The sequence below is a fragment of the Drosophila ficusphila genome, unplaced genomic scaffold (assembly GCF_018152265.1).
Source record: "Drosophila ficusphila isolate 14025-0441.05 unplaced genomic scaffold, ASM1815226v1 contig_414, whole genome shotgun sequence".
NCBI lineage: Eukaryota > Metazoa > Arthropoda > Insecta > Diptera > Drosophilidae > Drosophila > Drosophila ficusphila.
Genome location: NW_025064328.1, coordinates 15,528,337 through 15,553,622, shown reverse-complemented (window position 1 = coordinate 15,553,622; position 25,286 = coordinate 15,528,337). Strand labels below are relative to the sequence as shown.

Here is a 25,286-nt window from a genome sequence, read left to right as displayed (position 1 = left end):
TTTTTCATGGCAAAAAGGGTCATCTGACTTGTTTTATACAATAGAAAAGCAACAAAAACAAAATGCAGTCACATGACAGCAAACATATGTCCAATGGGAAACAGTGCTGGATAACGCGAATTTCTTATGCCCCTGCATTCGATCAGCTGTTTGCGTGGCTTTTTATATTCGCACGCTTTTTGGCCGAATTTGTTTCGTTTATTTAATAAGAAATGACAAACTCCGAGTTTCAGGCTGTAGTTCTGGCCGCGGGGCGTGGCACTCGACTACCGGAAGTGCTGGGCGATGCCCCCAAGTGCTTACTGCCTGTGGGCCCGTATCCCCTGGTTTGGTACCCCCTAAATCTGCTGCAACAACATAATTTTTCAGGTAATTCCGGTTGACAATGGGTAAATCGTAATTTTAATGGATTATTTTTGGTCCCCAGAGGTTATTGTGGTGGTGCTGGAGCAGGAAAAGCTCGAAATTCAATCGGCCCTGGAAAATACACCCCTGAAACTAAAATTGGACTATGCCACGATTCCCGGTGACAATGACTTTGGGACTGCAGACAGTCTGCGGTATATATACGACAAGATCAAGTCCGATTTCCTTGTGCTTAGCTGCGACCTGGTCACCAATGTTAGCCTGTATCCCCTTATCAACAAGTTCCGGGAGCACGATGCAAGTTTGGCCCTGCTCCTCTTTCCCAGTGGTTTCGAGTCAGATGTCGTGATGCCGGGTCCCAAGAGCAAGCATAAACCAGAACGAGATGTGATTGGCATTCATGCATCAACCCAAAGACTGGCCTTCGTGTCTGCCGCCAGTGACTGTGAGGAAACCCTGAATATCCAGAGACATCTGATAAAGAACCGGGGACGACTCGATGTGTACAGCCGATTAGTGGATGCCCATGTCTATGTGCTGAAGAAATGGGTCATCGACTACCTTCGGAGGGTAAGTAAACATGTGGTTGTTGCCGGAATATCTTCTAATAGCTTGGATCGTTGCAGAAAGAGAACATTTCGACCTTTAAGGGCGAGTTTCTACCGCATTTGATAAAGAAGCAGCACTCCAAACGACCACCAAAAGCAGTGCAGGACACAACCTCTGAAGTCGGCGCGATTACCAAGAATGAGGATAACGTTTTGCATGTGAGGAGTCAAAAATATTGGGTAATGCACCGAGTGAACATAATTATTAACCAAATTACTTTCTCATTTAGTACGTTCCTTACACCATTCTGGACCAGAAGATCACACAGACCTCTCTCTTCAACCAATCTCTGTCCCAAGTTCCCTATCACGGTGACGTGGTGCGCTGCTATGGGATTCAGGCAGGCAAAGAGGCGTTCGGAGTGCGGGTAAACAACACTCTGAGCTTCCTGGCAATCAATCGCAAACTGGCCAGCATCTGGAACGATCTGTGTGGCGAAAAGCACCCTCTAATCTCCCCTGGCGCCCTGGTGAAGTCCACTCAAACGAAGGAGATCATTGCCGCCGACAACGCCAAGCTGTCCGAAAAGACCTCGCTGAACTTTAGCGTCTTCGGTCCCAACTGCATCATCAACCCCAAGAACATTGTGGCCAACTCGCTTATCATGTCCAACGCCGTCGTGGAGGAGGGTTGCAACATCGACAACTGCATCATTGGTCATCGGGCGCTGGTGAAGAGCGGATCAGTGCTGAAGAACTGCATTATCGGGCCCAACTACGTGGTGGAGGAGGGCACCCACAGCCAGGCGGTGCACCTATCCAACGCGGATCAGTTCATGGAGATTGACATACAGTGAGCGGCTAACTTAATGTGGCTTCCTTTATTAACGAATTGAGTTAGAAGGCGGATTCTTCTAGCAGGACATTAAATATTACAAATAGGTACACAAAACTCGCGCAAGGGTTTTCGGGCCTGACAGAGAGCTGGGGCGAGAGCTTAAAGCTACGTACTTAGACGGGGAATGTACACGAGAGACAAGACTGTTTCTGCTCACTAGTCCGCAGATCCTCCTCACTACTTCCGCCGCTCGTAGAGGTACTCGTCCTCGTAGTACCGCGGCGTTGTGGCAATGAACACCTGCGGCCGGCGCTGCTGCAGCGAGATGTTGATCTCCTCGGGCGTGCGGAAGACCTGTTGCTGCTGCAGCTGCGGGGCGGTGGTGAAGAAGCGGTAGGGCGCCGGCGTCACGGTGGGCGCCAGTGTCTGCGGCCTCTGCTGGTGGAGCTGGTGCAGCTGCAACTGCGGCTGCACCGTGGTAGCGGGCAGTGGCTTCCGGTAGGCCAGGGTCGTCGGCTGAGGCTGGTGGCGGATCTGCGTCACCACTTGCGGTTGCGGCTGAGCCTGGTGCTGTTGCTGCTGCGGCTGCTGGTATTGTACCCTCACTTGGGGCTGTTGCTGCGGCTGCTGGTATTGTACTCTCACTTGAGGCTGTTGCTGCGGCTGCTGGTAGGCCACAACCTGGCGATGTTGTTGCTGCTGCTGTGGCTGCTGCTGGATGCGTGGCCTGGGCGCGGCGGGTAGCTCCTCCTCTTCGTCGTCGTAACGCTCGTGCTCGTAGTAGTTCTCCGGGAAGTAGCGCTCCGAGTAGCGGAGAGTCACGTTCGGCTTGCTCTGGTGCTCCTGCAGGTTAATCGGCTTGTAGAGGTAGTCGTTCACGATGTGGTACTTGGAGGACTGCTTGCAGATGTTGTCGTGCGAGGGCGGCATGCAGATCAGGTGGATCTGGTGGAAGGTGAAGCCCTCGGGGCAGATCCATGAGTGCTTCTGGCTCTCCTGGCAGTAGTGGAACACCTCGCAGCTGAGCGACTCGTCGGCATAGTATCTGCAATCGAATTCAACTATAAGTATGTTTAAATAAATAGATGCCAAGTGGGCACCCACCCGGAGTTCCGGTCGTTGCAGCTGAAGGAGGACTTGCTCAGTAAGGTGGACAGGCGATCGGGTTCCTCGACCTCATCCTCCTCCTCCTCGCTCTCCTCGCTGAGGGGCTTCTTCAGCTGGCCTTGGATCTTGAGGAAGTTGCTCTGCTGCTTGGCGTTCCTGTTGGCGTAAACCTGGCGCGGTGGCTCCTCCTGGTCCTCGTCGCTGTACTCGTACAGCTGGCGCTGCTGCTGGGTCTGGCGGTAGGCCAGGTGGGTCTGGGCCTGCGTCTCGAAGTCGTCCAGCTCCTCCTCGCCGCCGCTGGAGCTCACGTCCAGCGATCGCGCCTCGAATCCCTTTGGCTTGGCAGTGGTGGCGATGGCCGCAGGAGCTCCGGTGGCTGCTGCCTCCACGCAGCTGCTCCACAGACCAGTGGCGACAGCCAGGACGAGCAGAACGGCTGACTGGATGCTGCAACGGAATAAGCAATGGCCATCATGTGGTGAGTCAGCCTGCTTTATGATATGGGAAACTCTGTGGCAACAAGACAATCAACCGACAGAAAAAAACGCGGGAAAATATTTCTGCGAACCTTTTCGCGAAGATGCCGCCAAATTGCAGCCAAAGAAGGCAGCATCATCGGATCGTCATTGGCATCGGCAGCCCAGCGACCAGTTATGCAAGAGACCAACCAGACCAGCCAGCCAGCCAGCCAGGCCAGAAAACTTGTTATAAGGCAACACGGCAAGTCCCAAGATCGAAACGGGCCACGGAGCCAGTAGCATGGAGATGCAACTGCAACTGCGGCTGGGAAGGCAAGGAAAGCTCGGCTTGGGAATCGCTGATCATGGCATACGCTTGTTACCAAAAGTTGGGCCAAAATATTTCTCATTTCATGATTTAATACTCTAAAGGATCTGGTCAGCAGCAAGAATTCTTCAAAACATCACCTTATCGCAGTGAGATGCACAAATAGTTCACTTTGATATTTGTATAATTTTTACTCAGGCATGCAAATGAAATGCTTTTATGCAAGTGCCTCGTAGTGGTTTCTACGCCGAAGCTTCGAGACCCTGATCTTATAGCTCATATACCCCACCGCACCGACTATGATGAAGATGCTCAGCTTGCGGCGGGTTCAATTTGAACGCCATTTACCCGAGACCCACTCACTCGACTTGGCTGAATGTCAACTGCTGTTCGTACGCATAATACCACATACACGAGTATCTAGCCCGCTTGCGGGGGGAATTCCTGGCGTGGAAGCCAGCGATCCGGTGCTGACCAGGCCAATTAGCCAACGTTACGTGCCAGCATCTAATTGGGGCCATAACGCCGAAGTAAGAGTCGCAAATAGTTGGGCAAGGTGAAAAATGCGAGCGGCAATAAAAGCAAAAGCCAGAGCAAAAGCAAAAGTCGGCCCGGACTTTTACTTTTCACGCCAGCCAGAGTGTCCGGCTGCGCGGTGACTTTGAACCCGAATGGCCAGTGGATTCCGTTGGTTTTTTTGGGCCAGGCCAATAAATCTGGAGAGCGTTTGTCTTATGCAAGTATCGAATTTTCCAGCTGGCAATTTGTCAGCCTGTCGCTTGGCAGCTGCGCGTTGCAAGTTGCGCGTTGCTAGTTGCAAGCTGCACCTTTGAACTTTAGGAGCTGGCTGAGAGTGCCACCGTTGCCTGTTGCATTGTCACTGTCAGCGAACCGAACCTTTTGCGCAAGCTCCCTGGGAATCCGGGGAATCTGCCCCCGGGAATGGCTTCTGCCTTCCCACTTGCGGCCCATGCAAATACCCAAGACATTCCCTCAACCCTGGAGTGCTCCACTTGCGCACAAGCACCACTCGCACTCGCACTCGCACTCGCAACAGGCTGTCTGTCTGCCATAAATGGGGAATTGGTTGCATGTCTCGGGATCTGTCTCTGTTTTTGGTCCAGATGCAGACGTTATCGCACTGCGGTTACATCATGCATATAGCAAATAGCAAATAGCAATAGCGAATAGCGAAATGTGAATAGCATACTCGCATGGCACTTGGTGGTGCGTTGATGTTGATGGCTTTTCTCGGCCCCAATCCCCTGTCCCAATTCCCCAGATTTAGACCCGTACCCTCCGCTCATCCATGTACTTCTCGAAAAACCACAAGTCTGGCGAAGCCGTCGGTTTCGTTACACTTTCGGGCTGCAGTGGATTTTCTCTGTGTGCCACCGGGTTTTCTTCCGTTTGGAACTCGGACTATATTCGCCGTTGATTTCCTTAAATGTTGGGTGTGCGTCATGTTAGGCGGGCATTTTTGGGGTGACATAAGCGCCGGTCTTAGAAAAGTGTTACGCCACTCGGCAATCACCAACCACCTGCATTTTGATAAGTGTACTTGTTTCTCGCACAAAAAGAGCGCAAGTTTCTTGTATAACTCGGGAGTAGGCAGGGAATCAAGAGCTTAGCCCCACTTAGCGCCACAATCTCCTTGGCTGCCCGCTGTTTTCCATCATCCATTTCAATTTTCAGTCCATTTCCATTTGGGCTCCTTAGCATGTAATCCGTTCGAGTTTGTTGCCCAAGTCTTTTGTTTTCACTGGCTGCAGTTTAGTTTATTCGAGTGCCTAATTAAACACAAGCTCGTTAACACAACTCCCGATGCCATTAAACTGTGTGAAACATGAAAGCCCAGAAAATAAACTCCATAAACTCCATTGCACTGCTTTAATTTCGTTTTTTCACTTTTTTTTCTGCCCCTACTTTGTTGTTTCTTTGTCAGTTTATAGTTTATTTTGCGTGTAACAAATTAAGCGCCGTTAATGTGCGTGCAGTTAGGGCGGTTGGATTTTAATGTGCTCGAAATTTACGTTCGCCTGATTTCGGGCATCTGGATAATGTGCCACCATAATAGCTTGGCAATGGATTTTATGTTCCACCGTTTTTCTCTTTTGGCTCTTTTTGTGCCGCGGCAATTTTCACAAATCTGCGACCTTCACGTGGGGCGGCTGTCTGAAGTGGGTGTGTGTTTATTCGCTTGGCTCGATGACGGGCCAAATCCGACGAGCCAAGGCTGAAGTGAAAGAAATCAATTCGCTGGCGATTTATTAATTGCTCGTCGAACACACCCCATCAAAATAGTGACCGAAAATCGAAAGCAATTACACCCGGGGCAGTGGGCGTTGGGCGGAGGCATGGAGGACGGAGGGCGGTGGGCGTGGCGAGCGGCACGCTTGGGCAATTGCGCATTTCTGTGCGTCGCTGTAATTCCAAACGTTGAAATATTGCGTATACGCCACATGCGCCGCAGTGCGTGCATTTGATACAATTGCCGCTCATATTCGCTGTCACTTATATAATGGGCAGAGCATGAGTAATCCACACGACTCTACTTTTAGAAAGGACCAGCTCTGTGATGCAATCTGTCACGGAGATTGGATCTCCCAGTGTCCGGCAGGCGTGACCGTTCCGAGTCCTAATCGGCGATCTAGTCTCGGACATTCGATTGGCACAAAGTGTACATAAATTAAAAAAGACTTGGGATCGAAAGATTTGGAAATCTGCACAGGAATAAAATGTCTCATGTGATGGTTGATTTGCTTTATAATTTGTTAAGATCTTTGGTTCTTAATAAGAAAAAATAGAAAAGAAACAAAAAAAAACCCCTTTTAACTGAATTCAAGACAAATTCGTTGTCAGTTTGTAAAAACATTAAGCGCCTGCCTAAAAAAAGTTGTCTTAATTCTCATAATATCAACCTATAATCAACATCGGAATTTTTGGATTTATCTGGATATCTGAATTATTGAAAAAGTCATGGAAGATTCGTGTAAGTTCGATCTAAAATTTTTAGAGAAATATTTAACTTTGCATATAGATTCCTCACTTATAGAATAATATTCTAAACAGGTTAAATGCATTCATTTTATATAGATTTCCTTAGCTCGTGACTGTAAGTAACAAAGGAAAGCTCCTAACTTTGTTTTCTGTGCAGCAACTCATATAAATAAGTACAAGCATCCCCCTGGGTTAAAGGCAGCTGCCTCAATGAACTGTCGGCGAACAAAAGCGAAAACTCCCACGCCGAAACACACAGACAGACAGACAGAAAACCAACAGAAAGATATAGGAGGAAAAGTCAGACCGACTTCGGTTGGGGTTTTCTGTTTTGCCTCCGTTACGTATGTCTCCGCGTTTTGAAATCGCCCGAAAGAATATTTTGTGGTTGCCAAGCGGCTAAGCGGCCCAGAAAATTGGGCCGAGAGAACCCCGGAGTCGGAGACGGAGACGGAGACAATACCGAAAATGTTAATTTTCGATGGCAGCGACTGTAGCACGAACTTGTGGCCGCGAGGCAGGCCAAGTCCAGCCAGGCTTAGATCCAGGTTCGGACTATGATTCACAGTCGCGTTGGGTGGTTATAGAACTTACTGCATTCTGGGGCGATGTCTAGGCGGTATCCAAATAATCCAAAAGGTTTCGGCTGCGGATCACACACTACACTCACGGGATCACTTTATGGTCGAGGGTTCGTTTATGGCTTTTCTATGTGTCACTTTGTTGCACTGGGCAGCTCTTTTCCAGCTGCTTCTGCTAACGGTTCACTCGTCTGGCTCGAACAACAAAATGAATGACTTTCTTTGGCTTGTTTATGTTTTATACCAAAAAAATCCACTCTGGGCCGAAGCCGCCCATTGAGAGACCTGGCCGAGAGAACAGCCACTTCTCCGTTTCTCTCAGCCACTTCTCGTGTGTCTCTCGGCAAGCCGAGGCTCTCCGGTTCTCCGTTTCTCTTTCTCTGTCTCGGATCCACTCAAAAGTATCCGTCAGTTGAGTGGAGTTTTTCCCATTGCCGCCAAGTTCGTTTCTTAAGGGGGGAAATACAATTAGAAAATTTTTTTTTCGAACAATTTTTTTTTGGCTTAATGTACTCTAAATATATCTGGGAATAAGCCTTTAAAAGCTTAAAGCCGTCCGGTACTTATTTTCAAAGTTATAAGCAATTTAGTGAGGGCGTGTCATATGGCGGACATGCACAAAAGTAAACTTCAAACGCTTCTACTGAAAAGTCGTGTTTTCAAAATCGCCGTGCAATGTACAGGTCAGAGATTTTATTTAAATCGAATGCGGTTTTTTGCATTATGTTTGAAATTAAATTCTCCACACCATGAATATAACGGTTTTTCATATTTGTTTGTTATAACATGTTTTTTTTACAATAAAAGTAAAAAAAAAAGCGTTTTTTTTTAAATTTTTTTTTAACCTCAAATTTTTTAATGGAAAAATTATTTTTTTTAAATTTGCTTTTATTCATGGTGAGCGCTGAACCTTTAAGTTTAAAGCCCAGTTGCTGTTTTTTGTTTAAGTCGTGATCCTGGACCTGGAGACTGCACGGCGCAAAGTCCTTCCCTAAAAACACGACTACACATTATTGCTCATAAATGGGCTTAATTACAATATTTTTCAAAAAACTTGACTGATTTTTATTGCTCAATAATTACCTAATAACATGCAAAAAGAATCGCTAAGATTCATTTAATACCCTACTTGCAATCCACTCCCAAAGATGGCCCTCATTTCAGGTCTTCTAATTGTATTTCCCCCCTTAAGTCTTTCGATCTGCACAACAAGAAAAACAATTTTAAACTAACACATCAGAAACTTTTGATTAGTAAGTGTTTTGGATAATACTTTGAAGACTTAAATTAGGGTTTATGTTGATTTCAAAAAGGTAATTGAATAATTTTGTAAGAACAGCATCGACTTTTTTACATTTGCGTCTGTAAGGGGTGGTTTGGATTTTCTTTGATAACAATAAAATTACAAAGGATTTGAAGTAGAAGTTGCTTATAGGTGAGTACTAATTCTTCTTAGGATTAAGGAAGAACTAAACGCTATTTCAAAAGGAAGATTTTATAACTAAGCCCTTAGTAGAAACACCTCAAAAATGTGTGAAAACATAGCTCGAAAACATTGCTGTTGATCTCATGCGTTATTAAATCGAACCATGGAAAATGTTTTCTGTGTCCGCTAATTGTGATTTGGTTTTAGGCTTGCCCATTAGTCATAAGCCAATTGATATTACTCATGCAGTGTAAGATATATCGGGAGATCTGTAACTGTTTGGGGTTTCGAAAATGCCTTCCACACATTTGCATCCATCAGATACACTTAAGTGGCCGTCGAACGGCCAGATAGATAGATGCTGCTCAGATATAGTGTAATTAACATTTTCGCTGTTGATTTTCTCAGCCTTCGCTGCGCATTTTGCATGTTTGCTATTTTCAATACAATAACAACAAACAGTTGCAGCAGATAAAAAGAAATAAAAATCATTTGCGCCGGTTTCTTCAACGAGGCTGCGACTGAGACTTCGACTGAGGCTTCGACTGCGATGCTCCCACAACGAACTTCAGACCGCAGAAATAAAACCTGTGCGACAAGCCATCTCCTCCGCCGAATGAAATGCTAAAAGCTGCTCACCGACACACACATGTCTGCATTTGTTTGGCTAATATGAATTAATTTACAATACTGCAAACGCCTACAACCGCGGGGGAGGTGGAGGGCCGTCCGACGCCTCCGACTGTTGAACTTTTGCGTTTCTGTGCCGCACTTGCAAGTGCATCCGAATCCACGGCTGCATCTCAATCCGCATCTATGCAGCTGTATCTGTATCTGTAGCTGTATCTGCAGCTATATCTGTGTCTTTTCGGCGGACAGCGTTCAAGCATTGCAATTGCTTTCAATGTCTGGACACTGACCGCTTGCATATAGCCGCAGATATCTGGCGTGGCTATATACCCAGGCGATTTGGCAATGCATGCAAAGAAGCGTAACGCAAAGAAAGTGCAGCAGCTTGTTGTTATGATTGCCGCCGCTCGAATCAACTGAAAAAAGTGTTTGAAGCCCGCGATTTTCAGCCAGGTGATATAACAAGTTCACATAATTTGCTGGCGTTTCTTTTCGTGTTTTGCCCCATTCATGTTCCATACATATTTCCACTAGCATTGCTCAGAGCCCGACAAACAAAACAGGCAAACCTGCTGCTGTCAGCGGTGACCGAATCGCAAACAGCTTCACGATTTGGGGATAATTGCAGGCTGCTAATCAAAATCATTCCCAGGCGGGTGCCTCAATTATGAGGCATAATTAATAAGTGTTTTGTTGGATTAGTCAGCGCAAAAGGGAAAAACGAGTTGCACATAGAGAAATATCAGTTTCAAAGGTATAGAAATTGATTTTATATGGTGATTGATTGTTTTTGTTTTCGGTTTATTTTAATCTTGTCACGGACAATGAATGTAAATTTGTTGAAAATGTACAGATAACGTTTTGATTATAGTACTTAAATTTGAATCCCTAAGGTCTGAAGCTAGACAGCATCCATTTAACTTAACTTAGCTCTGGTCATTAAATCGTTAAATCATGTTTTAGCATTAGTGATACATGGACGTTTTTATCACTTTTTTTTAAATGAACATACCTTTGCTTTATTTGTGAAATGGCTTGCCAAAACACCGAAAAAATGTACACCCAATTGCACCTGTGTCTGCAAAGTCGCTGACTCTTTGCCATCAGCGATTGTCCCCTAATAACACGGGTAAAATTCATTACACGAACCAACCGGCTAACTGGCCAACTGCTGGCCATTATGCAAAGTCCAAGTCCATTCGGAGCCATTCCATGCCAAAGCCATTCCGAAGCGGCACGTTTCGAGGAAGTTGATTGTCACAAAACCTCTCATAATCATAACTGTGTTTGCTGCCCCATCAGCAACTACTAAAAACAATGGCAATAACAACGACAGCCACGACGGTCAGGTTCAATGGGGGAAATTATGGACATTGCAGCCACAACAAAACTGGAAAAAATATTGTAAAACTCAAATCGGACTTGGGCAAGGCCTGGCCAAAAGTGTTTCAAATTAGCCCCTGATTGTTACCATCTACCAACGCGCTTTTGTCAGCTTGTCAGATTTTGTGGCTCAAGTTGAGTAGCACTTACATTTGGGCTGCAGGGAAAATCCAAATCAAATAGGAAGAAATAATAATTTTGGATTCAATCTAACACTTCCCGGAACGCTCAAATAAAATGTTTTTCAGTGCAGCGCATTCAGTGCTGCAATTGAGAATTGGCCAATTGAATAGTCTGCAGCGGACTTTGGCACCAAAAAAGAAACCAACATACTATATAATAAAGAAAAGAAAGACAATAAAGCTGTGGAGAAATATTTTGCATGTGTCCATGGTCCACTATTGTGTTTTTGTTAACTAATTAGCCCTAATGCTTAATGCTCCACATATTTTCCATCTGAGATGCGAGTGCGTAAGTCTCGGTTATGTCACTGGGTTTTTCCCTCTTGCGAGTATCGCAGTCTGGGGTTTCTCAAGAATTGCGCTGTATCTTGATGGAAAAAGCGAAAGTACATCTCGGCTCGGAAGACGCCGATCCATTTGCGTTCTAATAGTCACGTCACTCTTGAAGTTCAAGGCCGCGCTCAAGAGTGGCGAATTGAAATTAATTACATCGAACGCGCCTCGAAGTTCTCTGGGCGTTGTTCGAGCACTCCATTAATGACTTGGGGCCGGGATCTGTTTTAGATTAGCAGCTCGTTTAATTCACACACGAACTGATTGAGTAATTTGGCTTAGACATTTCAAGGGGTTTTGGGCTCTTTATAAAGTTCAATGGGTTTGCCAATTAGAAAAATATCACTGGGAAGTAAGATACAAATATATTTTTCTGTATGTAGCTTAAAATAGGAACTAATTATCAGTTGTTACAATAATAAATAGTAAAAATAAAATATCCGATAACTGAGCTATTAAAAATCATACAAACTGGATGTTACATTTTGTACCTTCGGGAATAAATTTCCTAAAGAGCAACCAGTTTTCGAATTGAGTAAACACTCTGAATGTTTTTCCTCTCGGGACTTTTGGGAGTTAATTGGCTCACATTAGCCATGTGCTTAAAGTTACTTAAGAGATGATTAAAGACCCAACAACTGACATCACCCGCCAGCATCAACCAGCAATCACACACCCACAATTAGCGGGCAGTCGACTCCAAAACCGTTGAGATTAATTCACATTCACAGCGTCATAAAAATTATAGCCATCGTTTACGCGGAGTCAACAATGGGCCAGTATTAGACCATAAAGCCAAACTCGAAAGCCGGAACTTGTCCGCCAGATGATTTGTAAGTTTTTTCGGCTGGATTGTTGATTGTTTTAGGCGGCTATCAGATCAGATCGGATCTGATCGGTGGAAGTTACGTGTTAACCTAAGTCAGTGCATTTTCCGTTTTCGGGACGGAAGTGACTGTGAACTTGGCATTGAGGGGGCGTGCCCCGGAGCCAAAGAAATGCAAATTTGTGTCCGTTCTCACAGCTGAGGTGCAGAAAAGTAAGATATTGGGGCGGAAGGAAGTGGAAATCGCAGTGAGTTGTGAGCTAGCTGCCAATGAAACAAAATTAAAGTTAATGTTTAAATACTTTTTCTCATTGTCTCATATAATTGTTTACCATAAAATTATATTCAATTGGGAATAATAAATTTGGCAAATGCATACTATACTCAGATGAACCATTTTGTATCTAGGCAGTTTATACCTAGGTAAATAAACCTGTATGAAATGTAATGCCAGATCCAAAATGAACATATTTGGTATTTCGAGTGGCCGAGTGCTTGCATGAGCGTAATTCAATTGAAATCAATTGCAATGCCTCCGCTAACAAATTACCAATCCACGCCAACCTCAGCCATCAAGTGGCAACAAAGAAAATGGAAATGGGCAAGATAAAAAACCCAACAGCGAGCCAAATCCGCTTTTGTCCAATTGTTGCGCACTTGAAGCATGAAGCGTGCCCATGGAGCAGGCACCTGATGTTGGATCTTGAATGTCGGATGGTTGTTTGGTGGATGGTGGATGGTGGACCCGATGTACCCAATGGACGGATGAGCTCCTCGGACACGGACCGACCGATTGGGCACGGCTGGCTGCATTAATGCCACAAAAGAAATGCTGACTCGGACTCTGACTCGGAATCGGACGCGCACTTGGACTTGGGAACTTGGGAGGCTGGGAGCGGACCCTTCGAATCCGAATCAGGGTGATTCGGGGCTAGCGGGCTCATTAATTTCAGTTCAAGGCATCGAAGCGTTGTTTTTTTTTGCGTAAACTCGCTCGGTCCGATGGCGATTTGTAACAATAAAAGTGATTCGGAGTGGAGACGCGAGAAAAACAAGACAGCGCCAGCCAGCACACAAAGTAAATTCGCAATTTTGTTACAATTTTCATTGTGTTGGGTGCAGTTGGTCCGAGGCAAAGATCTACCCTCCGCGGACACTCCCAGGCCAACTATTAATTATCACAATTCAGCAAAGTCTGTTTGTTTTCGGGCCCGACCGCCCTATAATTAACCGAGCGGTTGGCTTTAATTGCCTCGGATTTATTAAATGGGTCAGTCGCAACCCAACTGGGTTTTTGTTTGGTGTTTCTTTTCGGGTCTCGTTGCCGCTGTGAACTTGAAAACTGAAGTTGTTGTGCGCTGACCATTCGAGTACAATGCAAGGGTACACGGCGATCATGACTATGTTTTCGGCTGGGAGGGCTCGGCATTTCAATTAAGGTGGGAGAGCTCCAATTCGGAACGCAGGTGGGAGAGTTCTGAACAACAAGCCTATTTCACCACTCTTGTTATCTGCCTTCCAGCCGGTAGGTAAATAATAACTTTGATTAACTTTATACTCGTTTCCAAGGTCGTATTGTGAAGCGGATAAATTCGCTGCTCGCAGAGAAAGAATTTCCGTTCGATTGGGGGACTTACTGCGAAATTGGGCATTCACCCTAATCTGCCTTCCGATTCCTCGAAAAGGGACTTATAAACTTGCCTTTCTTGGGCTGTATTAATTTGGACTAAAAACTTGTGAAATAGCTAGGCTTGCACTATAAAAATTTTTTTATGGTCTGCGGCTTTTCTTGAATAGTTGCTATTTCAAAGTAAAAGCTACAAGAATTGGATGCTCCACCTAATTAAATATTGTAGCAATGTAATTGATAATCATTTTAAGGGTATTTTAATTTTCGGTTTCTATAGCTACTCCAATCAATTTTGACCGATAAGGGTAATCGTTAGCCAACGTAGACGATTAAAGTTAACAATCGCCATTTTCGCATTGATTACTCGACAAATTCGCGATCTGGAAAAATCGCCTTCAGTTGGCTTTTCGCCCTCTTCGTATTTGGGAGAAGAAACACAAAGATGACTGTGGCTGTAGCTTTTTATATTACAATGCTCTGCATGATCCTGGCGGTCCTCATTTTCCTTAAGGTGCGTTCCAGCCAGGACCTTAAATAAGTCTTGTAACACTGTTTGCCTTACAGATCGCCTTTTCCAGTCGTTCCCGCAGAGGTGAGTGTGTTGTGTTGTGATCGCGTTACGAAAATACGGTAATACGGTGATAAGATACGGATAATGGGCAATCGAAGGGGCTCCGAAATCGACGGGAGCCGATAGCCAGTCAGTTGTCGTAAAGCACTTGTCCCGGGTGGATTGCCAGAGCCATGGGTGCAGAGTTCGGCTCCTTTTCGGTGGTGCTGCTGGTCTTCATCCTCATAGTAGTCGTGAGTAGCTGTCGGTGAAAGCGGGTCGAAAGTGAGCTCACCGAATTTCCTTCCTCCCCGAACAGTTCATTGCGAATGCCTATCAGAAGGCCAAAAGAGCTGGCCAGGCGAGTGATTACGGGGCGAGATCGCAGAGGAACATCAACACTCGTAATGGTGAGCCGGATCAGTAAAACACGCAAATAGACTTAGGGATAAGTAGATAGCCGTAACTAGCCGCACATGCCTGGTTTATTGCCTTCGCTATAATTAGCTCTGATTTGCTTATCGGCCGAATTACCCAAGCTGTCGAGTTGATGCAACGCCGACTTTATCTCTGTTTATCGAAAGATAAAGCAGTTTCCCGGGGTTTATTTTCGTACTCCCGTGCGCCGGTGCTCATTTGTTATTCCACTTTTCCCAGAATCGGTTCAGAATGGATCTCGTAGAGGTCTACTACTTCATCTCCTTCATTCTGATATTCCTCATTATGTTGAGGGTGAGTTTTTGATGGCTTTTCCTCTGATCCTGGCTAATTCGAGTTTCTCAAGGCCTACATCTGTCCCAACCACAAGTGGAAGTGCGTCTGCTGTCTGCAATACAGGCGGGAAACTGGTGAGTTTATCTGGGAGCCTCATCAAGTAACTCCGCTCCTATAAGTCAAAACACCCAAATTAGAATGTGAATAACTAGAATCGTTTGATCAAAATCGCCAGTAAGGCATTCGTAAACTAAAAGCCCGGCAGTTAGGGTCCAATGTATGTGGAAATCTGGTTCTTCGGCTTTATCGTGCTGATCGTCGTATCGCTAGTTGCTCGGGTAGGTCCCATCCACTCTACTGAACTGATATATCATGTCGTAATTCCCCCCAAGGAGTGTTATCTGTTTGTCAAGTTGAAGATCGATGAGTGGAACATGAGAGTGTACGCCCGCCTTTTGCGCCACGAGATGATGTTGCGTCTTGCAATGGAGGGTAAGATCCCATTCGTATATCAGTTGCAGAAGAAAGCTACAAAAGCTCCGCCGATAAGATAATGCCTGTTGTTCGTTGGGGGGTTAATAGCGGCATAAAAATAAGGCAACTTTTCCAAGATATGAACCTACAACTTAAGTGCCATTCTGCGTCGTTCTCCGCAAATTAGCGACAGTCAAAGCTAATCCATCGCAGACTCTACTTGACTTTCCGCTCTCGAGAAATGGATTCGATCGACATATTCTACATATCTCTTCTATTTTTTCTGGTGTTTGTTGTGAGTTAACACTTCTAAATCGGGAATATATTCTTAATGGCGCAAGCAAGTTCTTTCAAGGTCAAAAGAAACGATGTGTTTATATAACAACGTTAATATTGCTTTGTGAAATGCTACTTCAAGTTCATAGAACCTTTAAATATTTTGTGTTAACTTATAATTGGGTATATTCCCGATTTCAGCTGGCTTTTAATCTTTTAATATATTGCTTATCTGATCCGATAGTTGTGTTACAATATCAGGAATCTGGTAAAATGTGGGGACCACCAAGTCGATATCCAGGTGCCTCCAGGTGCGTAATGCATATTGTCCGATAAAAAATAATGATATCTAGCGATCTAGTTCTACCTTAAAACATTTAACCTAAGAGAAGGTTTCGATTAGTACCAGAAGAACGATACTTTCTTTAGCCAAGAGTTATATTCCTGTGTTATATTCCTGATAAGGAAGGGTGTTAACCGATATTAATCACTATCTCTGCTCCGACAGCTGTGCTACAAGAGCAGGAAAAACGTAAATTCCGGGGACTACGATACCGAGAGCTATTCTGCGGGGGGCGTATACCCAGGTGCGTAAGTCTTTACACTCGATTTATTCCCCGATTGCGTTAAATGTGCGTCTATGTCCCCGGTTTTAATCGCAAATTGTCCGCCGATTGATAAGGGTTGTGTTCGATTTGGTTTTGTTTGGTGATTAGGCTGTTGGAAATGAGTGGCGCTGCCTTCGCCATTTCAGCAAGGTTTCTTGTGCACGGCGAACGGTGGAAAATTTGTCTTGTCTGCAGACTTGTCACAGACTTCCGGTGTTAACTGATCGACTCGATAATGCCCTATTACGCGTTCATGATGATTGGTTGGTTCCTAATAATCTGCATAGTGTCCATTCTGGTTCGAGTAAGTTGTGATGTGATTTTGCACTGAAACTCTGGATGACCTCAGAGATCCACCTTTGACCTTTTAGGCCTGCTGTCTTTGCGCCAGGCATAAGACTCCCAGCGGAATCACCTCCAGTAATCGGGGTCCAGGTCGAGGTCCTGGTCCGGGCGAAGAGCCTGCGAATCGGCAGCCAGGACGCGTTTTGCAGAGCTATAGAATCGATCCATCGGGCGTAAGCTTGAACACAGGTGAGCAGGAATGAGTCACGCGCGTTTCCCGATAAGGTTATCTTTGGTCTTCGCTTATCGATGGGTTCGGTTCGGTCGGTCAGGTTGCCTCAGCAGTCAGGTTTGCTCAGCGGTAACATTAATTTATTCAGATGCGCGATCGCAGGTCGGCAATGTAGATATCCCCACTCCGCAAGATGGGCGATCAGTTCCGTTGGTGTGAGTTCGGCGTCCTGCTGCTCTTCTTCCTGTTGATTCTGTACTTTTCCATCAGTGTGAGTTGTGGGCCAAAAAGTTGACATCCAGCGGGAGTGACACAAGGCGCTAATTCCAGAGATGTGTGGCCCAGAAGCGCCGGAGGAGATCGCCCGTCAGCCCGCCCTTGAGCAGATTCGTTTCCTCCTGCTCCTCGTCGCCCGGATTGAGTAGTCGCCTCAGTTGGAGATCAGGTGAGCAGCTCGGGTGGCCTGCGGTGATTTGTGGCTACCGAGCTCGTGGTGAAAAGGTCTTCCGTGCTTCAGAAATATGTTCTATTGTCTGAGCTGCTAGTTAATTGCTATAAATTTATAAAGAATCTAGTTGTGTTCGCGATTTCACGCTTGGTTTGCATTTGCTGTGTGATTTACAAAAGCATCAAGAAGAACAAAACTGTGTAACCCAATTGAACTAAATCAATTAAGAAACTGATTTCATGAAAATACATTGATCACTGCGTATACGTAATTTTAATGCGTATACGTAATTTTAGAAGCAATAAATATTGCAGAACCCTTATATATTGAAGTAAATGCAGATAGGGGGATCTTCTCTTATATATACTTCTCATATATAATAAAATACAACTTTTAATACTTCTCAAGAGTTCTTTGCAAATTTAAAAAAATCTAACTTTTCCAGATTTTTTTGCATGAAATTCAAAAAACAAACAAAACCATTTTTGTTTAGAATCTCAAAAAATGTATAATAGATTTTAAAGTAAACAATTGTCTTAATGTAAGTGTCTAAAATCTAATCTTATCTTATCAGTTATAAAATATGATATTCGAAAATCAAACTAGTCATTGCACTGAGAAAAACAGCGTTTATCATTTAGTTTAGTTTATTTTGTGTAGGTAGTCTATTTGATTTCCCAAATAATAGTTGTTATTTGATTGTTATTAAGTTTCTGGAGCTTTGCCAGTCACGTGTTGGGTGACATTATCCAGAGCGTAATTATGCGCATATCTGTCAGATACAGATACATTTAGTGCTGGCACACGGGCAATAGAACGCTGGAAAGAGGCACAAATAGAGAGCGGCGTATCTTATCGGACTTTGTTCGCCGGGCGGTTATCACATGGCCCTTGACACACCTGTTCGCCGCTCCCCCCTCCCCCTGCCACTTCCACCAGTCGCCGATAAGTCTTGGCCAAAAGCCTGCCACTCGTCGTGATGTGACAGTTGGCCTAAGGCCTTTTCATGGAGCGAATATCTCCGTCGGCGCTCCCGTATCCACGTGGATATCCCGCTCTGTCCGACCCCAAAATGTCGAGCGTCCCGCCGTACCTGGTCTTCTTCTTCTTGGCCTTCATATCCTGTGCGGTCACCTTCTGCTGCCTGCGGTTCTGCATCTGGGTCTGCTTCGAGGCCAGGGACCCCAGGAGCCGAAGGCGAAGACATGGTAGGTTTATCGCGTCCAAAACAAAGCAATTGGACCTATTTTTGGCGGCTATCGGGACTTTTTTATAGAGACACTTGGCCAATCAGACGGTTTCCTTGGCCCAGATAAGATTAGCCAGAAGCTCGCTCTAGAGAGTTCTCAGTTCTTGCTTGCCCCTCAAGTGATTCGATTGTGTGCTTTGCTGGCGGGGATTTGCCACCATGGATTTCTTCCTCCTCTATGTGGGGTTGTTTTTCATCTTCTTCCTGATCATGCCCATGGTCTATTTCGCCCTTCAGGTATCTTCCAAGATCCTTTGGCGCCTGTTCCTCGCTTAATCTTTACTTATCAACCAGATTCGCTAACAATAACAGTGACGAATTAGTACTTTTAAAAATAGAATTTCTGTCAGAATCATTGATAATTCACATTACAAAAGATGTGCTAACCATAATATTAAATGGCTTTTATCTGGATTTCGCAATATAGTCCTTAGCCAAGATTTCTAATCTCGGAAATGCAAAGTCCTTAGGCGAGGGACTCTAGGTTGCCCCCTTACTGATCTCTTAGTGATCTCCTCTGATATTCCCCCGAAAGTTTTTCCTCTGGATGATTCTAAACAAGTGCTGTGGAACCAATACTAGGGGATTTCAGGATCCCGTGAGGCAGCGACGTCGGCGTCAACGTCAGCGTCGATTAGTCGGGATTGGTATGTATTGACGAATTGATAAGCCCTTAATCAATTGATATATTGATGAATGAGTGTACGTGTTGGGAACTGATATGCTGTGGCCAAGTGTGTGTGGGCGGGTTTGATGATCAAGTGCCTCCTATAAATCCATAAAGTCTGGAGTGCTTGTTTTGCGGACCCTCGTGATAAGGCTCTTTCGGCCGCCTTGCAGATATTGCAAATCAGTTTTCGGGGGGTCAGTCTGCTGGAGAGCTCGATGCAAAATGGATGCGAGTCCCCTGGTTACGTTCCTAGTTCTTCTGCTGATCGGATTCGTGGCCTACGCGGCCCTTCAGGTGATCTTGACATACCTGCGATCCCCACCTCAGTTTCGGTAACGTTCTTTTCCTTCCCAAGTTCGCTGTTATCTGGATCCTAAAGTGCTGCTGCTCCCGACGTCGAAACTCCGGCTTCGAGCTGTGTAAGTTGCACCGCCCCTTTGTTTGTTTGCCAAGTTCGCCAAGCCATATATATTGTGTGCCATTCGAGTATGGAGCTCCGTTTTATGGGGATTGTCAAGCAAACATGGCGGACAATCTAATCTCGGGCGGGTAATCAATTGCGTGCCAAGCGGCAAACTATGGCCAATACTTGGGCCCGGAAAACGCAATTGTGGCTGTAGTTTCGCTTCGCCACTGCCCCGCGTTGTTCAAAGCTTTGAAATGCACGGATCGGAGCCCTCCATGGACTGGGGCACAGACCTTGGCGTCCACGTAGCCGTCTACCTGGCTCTGGTGCTCCTCTTCTTCTGCCTGATCCCCCTCGCCTGCTACTACATCCGCGTGGAGAGCCAAACGCTGGCCAAGATCTGCCAGCCGCGGTGTCGACGTCAGCGGAGAACTCGGCAGAGGACTCGTCAGCGATACGACATCGGAATTGGTAACGTGTGCCAAATGTGGGCAGGGGCTATCTAATCGATCGGGCTGGGGCGACTGTTTTGGCCACAGTCTTCGGGAATCGGAGTCGCAGAATGGGGCTGACTGGTAATCTGTGCGTGGCGCTGGGCTTTGTGTTCGCCATATACGCCGTCGGCCAGCTGATATACGTAATTATTCCTCGCAGCTGGAAGCCAAGTCGAGTTGACAGACCTTCAGCCGGAACAATGGCCCCAATAATTGATTTATCTATCTGCTTGTCTATTTGTTTCGAATACGATAGCTGGCGAAGCGCATGCACGACTCGAGGAATCGAATTCGTCGCCAGATACAAAGTGGTACTGATACGGAGTGGATATTGAGGCGCCTTGAAAGGAAATATCACCTAAATTTATTATCAAAGTGGTTAAACACCGTGACATTCAACACCCTTTAGTGAAAACTGTGCGATAGAAACACTTTTATGTGCATTATTTAAAATATAATAACAGGGCAAGCTTACTGAACTTAAGTTATTAAACATGTAATTGGTGTATACCCTCATTATTGATGTGAAAAGCCTAGAAGAAATTTTTTGGTCAACTTGTTAATTATTGAATTGTTTTCTAAGTGCTCTGAAAAAATATTTGTTTTTCGATGAAATATGAGGTTCATATTTTTTAATTTCCAAGAGGAAGTTCGTAATGAGTCAAATAATCTAATCGCCAATTATAATGGTTGTCCTCAAAATGACCTTCTATACTTTTGCTTTGACTGATTCATTTAATTAGTAAGCTTGTTTTAACAAACGTAGTTTAAAAGTGGCGACTGACTTGATTTCTTTGCGTGAACTAACTAGCTTATCTTCTTGTTCTTCCAGATCGCCAGGGCAATGTGTTCAGCGTGCCGGAGGAGCCTTCATCGAACCGCTACGGCGACATTTTCTTCATTGAGCCTGGCAGCGTGGAGGCCAATCGCATCCGCGACCAGCTGGAGAAGGACGAGAAGGATCTGCCCAGCTACGACGAGGTGATGCGCATGTGCAACCTGACCACGCCCACGGCAGCTGCTGCGGGCACACCTGTTCCACAATCGCCTCTCGCCGAGGGCGGTCCCATTGGGATTGCGGCTCTGCCGGCTCCTCCGTACTCGGAAACGGATCCGCATGCAACCGCTGGAGGATCCACAGTCATCGCGATGGAGTCAGTGCAGCCGTCCACCTCCCGGGCCGCACAAATCCCGCCCAGCTCCAGTTCCGGGCCACCTACTCCTCCTCCAACGACCTCGGTGGTATGATCCGCCGAAGGACGAGGAGACGGAACTGAAGCATTCGCCGTGCCACTCTGGGCCACACAGATGCCACTTTGTGTGCGCTTTCAGTACGGAAATGAACTTGTGTGATCTTATTGAGTACATACCTAGTTAAGCGGTAGAGATTAAGAGTCCCCTTATGTAAATAAATATTTATAGAGTCTAGGATGAAAATTAAAGAAAGTGATTCAACAAGAGTTACGTTTGTCTTTACTTAGATAAAGTGAATTCCATTTTGTTGAATCGAGTTTCCACAACTAAAAGCATTAAGCTTCTGCTGATTCATCAGATTATGCTGAAATAACTAGGAGCTTCCGAATGATCAACTATAACTTATTTATATGTACAAAACTATTCAAAAGTCATTTTTTAAGCTTACGGTAGACAAGTTGTATTTATTGTTATTAGTTATCAATATGTGTATATGTCTTCTTATAATCATCTTGTATTGAGAAGTCAACAATTATACAGCTAAGCGCAGTGTGAATACCGAGGAAATACAATAAATAATAGGTGGACTTCAGCAAAACGTTGTAGACTATCACATAGATAAACGGTATTCGGGGAAGCTAAAGCTATTTACAGAGAATATGATTATAATAAATAGTTGTACGTTAGATCGCAACACAATAATATCCAACGGAAAATGCACAAATGAGAAACACAAATCAGGACAGGGAGGGAATAGTTGTGCAGGGCCTGTCCCTAAGGGTTTAAGAACGATTCGAAACGAACTCGTAAACAGCCAATTTTAGATTGCATTGCAATGAGCAACATTCAAAGTGTGTAGAAGAGCGATTTTCACAAAAAAGCCTCCAATTCAATCGCTGTTGCTGATCAGCGACTCCTGTTGTTCGTCATCGTTGACCCTAGATGAGAAATTATCCTGTTCAAAAGCAGTTCATTCCGGCAGGACATATGACTCACCTCACAATGCTTGGCTTATGGCACCGGCAGACTTTCCTATATACAATTCTGAACAGCTTCATCAGCGGATCGGAGTCATCGTTTCGCATCAGCAGCGAAACGAGGAGTAGGGCCACGAAAATGGGTATTGATCCCATGTAGAACAGCGGCGAGTAGGGCTTGTCCTTTAGCAGAACATCGAACATGATGGCCAGCGGAATCTGCAGCGACATGGCCAGCGTCCCAATCAGCGAAGAGGTCAGAAAACATCCCCAAAGCCAAAGAGCTTCAGCCAGCACAGTGCCAATTAATCCGTTTAGAAACAGCAGGGAAAACTGACCCTGGCTGGGCAGCTCAAAGGTTTCGATCTTAGTGAAGTGCAGAATGAAGAATATTGGCCACAATAGCAGCAGATTCCACAGGCCCACGAAACCTAGACAAAGTCAATAGATTGGCCATAACAACATAAGCAGGCTGAATAAGTTGTCTCACCGAAAAACAAAGGTATATCGACCTTTTCCTCTGTATCGCTTTTTCGCTTTACGAAAACCAAATAGGCGGCGTAGAAGAACGCGCTAAACAGGGCCAGAAGGACGCCTCTCGTCATCTTCGTGTCGTGCAGATCGTTCATGGTGATGGCCACCACGCCTCCAATGTTCATTGACACGGCAATCACCTTGGTGATGGTCAGTTTGTCACCCGTTGCCGAGGGAAACACTGCCGCTAGGCAGATAATGAAGAACGACGACGACGAGCTGACCAATGTTATCATGGCGGTCTCGTCCATTTCGAGGGCCAACTGGAAGAAGTAATTGGCCACGAACCAGAGGAGGCAGAACAGCAACGCAGTCTTGGCCGTCTTGTGGTGGGTCTTCTGCCTCCGAATCCTCAAGCTGGCGGCATACGAGAGCCTCGCCATCAATGCATCGGTGGCTTCGTGGGCGGACATCTCTCTGACCTCGGCCATTTTGCTGAATCGCACACTCCGCACACTGGAGTCATCGCTTTCGGTGCCGGACTTCGAGTTCGAGTTTCCATTGGCCGGTGCTCCCAAGTGTGCCGATCGGATGGGAATATATGTGGGGTCCCCCTGGTAAAGGAAAGAAAAAACATTTTTAATCTTATTGATGATATAAAAATAGTTCCGCCTACCAAACCAGCCTGATTGGAATAGTAGTTCTCATCATCTGCATTTTGCTCCATCATCTGAGGAAATCAAACTGTTTAGTAAGCATTTTTGTTGTGAATATATATTATTACAGCGTAGTTTCCATTTTGGCGCTCGCAGGACTCTTTCCAGGGCGCCAAGATGCCAATAACCAGCAAGTAAATGCTGAACATGGAGGTTTTGAAGTAAGTGCAGAAGAACGGCTTGTCAAAGTTGGCCTCATTGTATAGAAACTAAAAGGGAAGCGAAACAAATTAAAAACATGTTCTTTCTGTTTATAACAGATATTTCTTACCTTTGTCAGCTCGCTGGAGGAAACCCAAATCACATCGACTAATATTAATATTGATATGCCCAACAGCAGTTTTTGTGTGCGCCCTAGCATGATTTTACTCCTTTTTCGAATATTTCTCAAGCGAGTTATAGGTATTATCCGGATTTTATGGGATGTCTGTCTCCTCCGGTTAACTATAGGCAAATGTCTATTTACGCTTGTGCCGCCAGCGTTTCAGTTTCATTTTTGCGACGTTTTCGGCTTCTGGTTTTTCGAGAGTGATAAAGGGTATAGCGTATTTTAATCTGGTTCCCAGGCAGATAAGCTCTTCAATTTACGATATCATTGCAACTGAAATGGACAGAGGCAAAAGTGGGTGGGTTGCTGGGTGGTCAGTGGCTGCATTTATTGATTTTGTTTGAATAAGTGGGTGCGGCGTTGGTCGAGACGCAAATTACCATTTCACACATTCGATTAGAAAACTTTTTAGGGATTAACAACTCCATTAACAAAGCAATCGGTCAATTAGCATCTGGTTCTCCAGATATCTCCATTCAATTACGGATAAGCGCTGACTGATGAGATTGAACGATCAACAAATTAGCAAGATTCGTGGGCACTGACTGATAAGATGCTTGAAAAACCAATTGTTTGGTAAGTAAATAGAAATACGTTTAAGGAGGGGCGGAGAGGGCGGCAGATTGTTGATAACAGCTCAAAAACAAAATCAATAAGTGCCTGCAGCGATATGGAGTCTAGAAAAAGCAACAAGTCTGCTAGTCACCACTTAATTGCGGTGTAGAAAGCATTTTTGTAATTACTTTTGACTAATTTATGCACTTTTTACCTTTTGTATTTACTTTTCAATGGGGAACTCCTTTTTTTGTCCGATTTGCGGCTGCCGATATGTTTTCCTGCTCGCTGGAAAAATTATTTTCCTTGTTTGTAAATGATCATAAGCGTAGCAGCTCTTCGTTTGAATTTTCCCGATTGGTTTGGGGGCGAGTGTGCGTTATAATACTGATTTAGATTTAAAATATTTCAATTTTTATTCGCACAGCTGGAGACTAAACATAGTAGTGTTGCCATTTTAGCTTTTTTCGGATTTTTTTATCTAGGTTTTTTCGATAGGTTTTAATCCGCTGGAGGCGCTTTGGTTAACAGAAATACTTAACAGAAATGCATAACTACAAGTCTGGATGATAAAGGCGGTGTTCAAGACATTTGCAGCACAGTGACAGTTAATGTTAAAAAGGATTGCTTGCCGAGAAAAAATGTAAACAAATGTAAGAAATCGTTAATACGCCAATAAGTACAGTATTTCTGTTAACAAATCGCTGAATTCCCTAAATGAATGACAAAAAGGCGCCTCTAACGGAAAAAAAGGTTAGTATTAGGTGTATAAGAAAAGGGTGGCAATATTGTTTACCCGCCAAATTGTTGACTTTTAAAAAGAACAAGTACTTTAATACGTGTGTACTGATGATTAAGGACTAATATACAAAATCAACTCATTAAAGTAACCGCTTAATCTATGTCTAAAAGAGAAAAACAATTTTTAAAAGAAAAACTCATTAAACTAAAAATACTTATCTAAGACATAGCAATAAACTTATCGATAAATTAAGTTACA

The 25,286-nt window shown here is 44.9% G+C and overlaps 4 protein-coding genes across 15 annotated transcripts; 2 read left to right on the top strand and 2 right to left on the bottom strand.

Annotated features, from left to right (window-relative positions):
* Nucleotides 1-125: 125 nt before the first annotated feature.
* LOC108101871 (translation initiation factor eIF-2B subunit gamma) lies at nt 126-1,866 on the top strand. The gene is made up of 4 exons (XM_017206407.2): nt 126-369; nt 428-936; nt 993-1,133; nt 1,205-1,866. Exons 1-4 carry the CDS (start codon nt 213-215, stop codon nt 1,769-1,771), a joined length of 1,374 nt encoding a protein of 457 aa, XP_017061896.1. The 5' UTR covers nt 126-212; the 3' UTR covers nt 1,772-1,866.
* LOC108101872 (putative mediator of RNA polymerase II transcription subunit 26) lies at nt 1,777-7,436 on the bottom strand. Its single transcript, XM_017206408.1, has 3 exons — nt 7,240-7,436; nt 2,857-3,306; nt 1,777-2,797 (listed from the first exon to the last, which is right to left on the bottom strand). Exons 1-3 carry the CDS (start codon nt 7,242-7,244, stop codon nt 1,990-1,992), a joined length of 1,263 nt encoding a protein of 420 aa, XP_017061897.1. The 5' UTR covers nt 7,245-7,436; the 3' UTR covers nt 1,777-1,989.
* Nucleotides 7,437-14,093: 6,657 nt separating this feature from the next.
* On the top strand, nt 14,094-21,502 carry LOC108101886. 12 transcript variants are annotated; one of them, XM_017206440.1, is made up of 3 exons: nt 14,094-14,147; nt 14,201-14,228; nt 20,875-21,502. In XM_017206440.1, exons 1-3 carry the CDS (start codon nt 14,109-14,111, stop codon nt 21,288-21,290), a joined length of 483 nt encoding a protein of 160 aa, XP_017061929.1. In that variant the 5' UTR covers nt 14,094-14,108; the 3' UTR covers nt 21,291-21,502. The 12 variants fall into 12 exon arrangements, with proteins under 12 accessions (XP_017061929.1, XP_017061925.1, XP_017061928.1 ...); XM_017206436.2 differs by lacking the exons at nt 14,094-14,147; nt 14,201-14,228 and adding exons at nt 14,285-14,440; nt 14,506-14,596; XM_017206439.1 differs by lacking the exons at nt 14,094-14,147; nt 14,201-14,228 and adding exons at nt 14,805-14,918; nt 14,971-15,034.
* A 168-nt stretch (nt 21,503-21,670) lies between these two features.
* Nucleotides 21,671-24,735, bottom strand: LOC108101885 (solute carrier family 35 member F5). The gene is made up of 7 exons (XM_017206428.1): nt 24,501-24,735; nt 23,675-24,004; nt 23,472-23,612; nt 23,364-23,417; nt 22,704-23,301; nt 22,233-22,644; nt 21,671-22,174 (listed from the first exon to the last, which is right to left on the bottom strand). The coding sequence occupies exons 2-7, from the start codon at nt 23,762-23,764 to the stop codon at nt 22,126-22,128; spliced, it is 1,344 nt and encodes a 447-aa protein (XP_017061917.1). The 5' UTR covers nt 23,765-24,004; nt 24,501-24,735; the 3' UTR covers nt 21,671-22,125.
* Nucleotides 24,736-25,286: the final 551 nt, after the last annotated feature.